Genomic DNA, 1835 nt, shown 5'->3' with positions numbered 1-1835 from the left:
CTTTCCCTAGGAAATATTTTGTTGTCCATTACATCACGATAGCATGTTTTTAAAAAAAGTTGATTGAGAACAATTGAACTATATTATGATGTTTTAGACATATTTCTTGATTTCATCATAAAGTACTAATACAAAAGCTCCACCCATGCCTCTCAACACATTCGACCAGGCACCTTTGAAGAACGCTTTGGTTCCTTCATCTTTAGCTATCTTCCTCCAGCAATCAATTGTGCCCTTGTACATAATATCAGCTGTGGAAACAAACATAAAGGTCAGAAGGCTTGAAGTTATACAGCAATTCTGTTTCAACTTTCATATATTTAAAACAAGGAACAAGCCAAAAAATGTAAAGATTAACTAATCAATTCATGAGAAGTAATTCTCCATGTGGAAATCAAATCAGTTTGGAGGCTTTTCAGTGAAAAAGGCAGAAATACTACCAATGTATTTCCCACAGTTTTTTAAGGATTCTAGTAAGAAGTCATTAGTACTCCTTAATGCAAGAAACACCCAGCATCCCCTACCACATCTTGATGAAGATATGCTTTCTGCTGCCAGACCACCATAGGAACACTTATTCTTACCTCCCTTTCGGCCAGACTGCATCATCATCCTACGTCGCACAGTATCAAAAGGGTAAGAAACCAGCCCTGCTACTGCAGTGACACTCTGGGCAATCATCCAGCTCACTACGATATGCACATTCTTTGGATCAGGCAACATACCTGTCATCAGGAACAAATGATGAGAGTCAGTACATAGGAAAGGGTTGTGGGGAAGATGGCTGTGAAAGAAATGACCACCCACCAACACCGGGAGTCACCCAATCAATCCAACCCAATCAAGCCAGCAACTTCTCCCTTCACATTTGACTGTCAGCAGCTACTGCAAGTTTATAGGACTGTTGGATGCTGGGATCTATGCCACCTTCATGCTCCCTGACCAAAAGGTCTCTCCTGCAGAACCCTCACAGGCTTGCATCATGAGTAACAAGCTACCATACAAGTCCATCTGTACAAGCCTTAAGACAGAGAAAAACTGGCAAGTATCTGAAAACAGACTGCCAACCCAAGGCTTCTGCTTAGAGCAGCAAGTTAAAGGAGGCCGGAATGCACTTCAGGAACACCTGTGTGTAGTCTAGCACTAGCACCCTGAACCAGTGCTGAGCCAAGCCTGGCTTGTCCTTGTACTGCCAAGTGCCCCGGAGTGCCTTTACCGGATGGATCTTCCCTTGCAGTCACCTCTCCATGCACTTCTTACCCTTGGCTGTGTCGTAAACCCCAAAATAGGCTGCTCTGTAGATGATGATGCCCTGGACAGACACACTGAATCCTTGGTACAGGCCCTTCAAGCCATCAGACCTGAAGATCTTGACAATGCAGTCGCCCAGCCCAGTGAACTCCCTCTCGCTGGCTCCTTTGCCCACATCAGCTGCCAGCCGGGTCCTGGCAAAATCCAGCGGGTAGACAAAGCAGAGAGAAGTAGCTCCAGCAGCACCCCCAGATGCCAGGTTCCCTGCGAAGTAGCGCCAGAATTGCTTGTGCCTGTCCACTCCCCCCAGGAAGATCTGCTTGTACTTGTCCTTGAAGGCGAAGTTGAGGGCCTGGGTGGGGAAGTACCGGATCACGTTGGCTAGGTTGCCTCTCCAGAAGGAGGCGATGCCTTGCTCCTTGGGGATGCGGACTATGCAGTCGATGATGCCCTTGTACTGCTTCTCCGCCGTGATCTGCTTGCTGGCATGCTGGACCTGTACGGAGAAAGGGGAAGGGTGGGAGGGCAGAGAAAGGGACACTGCAGGGGTGACCGCACTCGGCGACCCCGTGAAGGGCAGCGAC

General features: G+C 47.8%; 1 protein-coding gene across 1 annotated transcript; it reads right to left on the bottom strand.

Annotated features, from left to right (window-relative positions):
* Position 1: 1 nt before the first annotated feature.
* LOC104401806 (ADP/ATP translocase 1-like) lies at positions 2-1825 on the bottom strand (the record flags this gene model as incomplete). Its single annotated transcript, XM_010009503.1, has 3 exons — positions 2-251; positions 585-725; positions 1261-1825. Coding segments are annotated over 3 exons (864 nt in total), but the record flags the coding sequence as incomplete, so codon positions are not given.
* Positions 1826-1835: the final 10 nt, after the last annotated feature.

The sequence above is a fragment of the Nestor notabilis genome, unplaced genomic scaffold (assembly GCF_000696875.1).
Source record: "Nestor notabilis isolate BGI_N333 unplaced genomic scaffold, ASM69687v1 scaffold14402, whole genome shotgun sequence".
NCBI lineage: Eukaryota > Metazoa > Chordata > Aves > Psittaciformes > Psittacidae > Nestor > Nestor notabilis.
The sequence above is the reverse complement of the archived record's forward strand: the minus strand, read 5'-3'. Positions and strand labels throughout refer to the sequence as shown.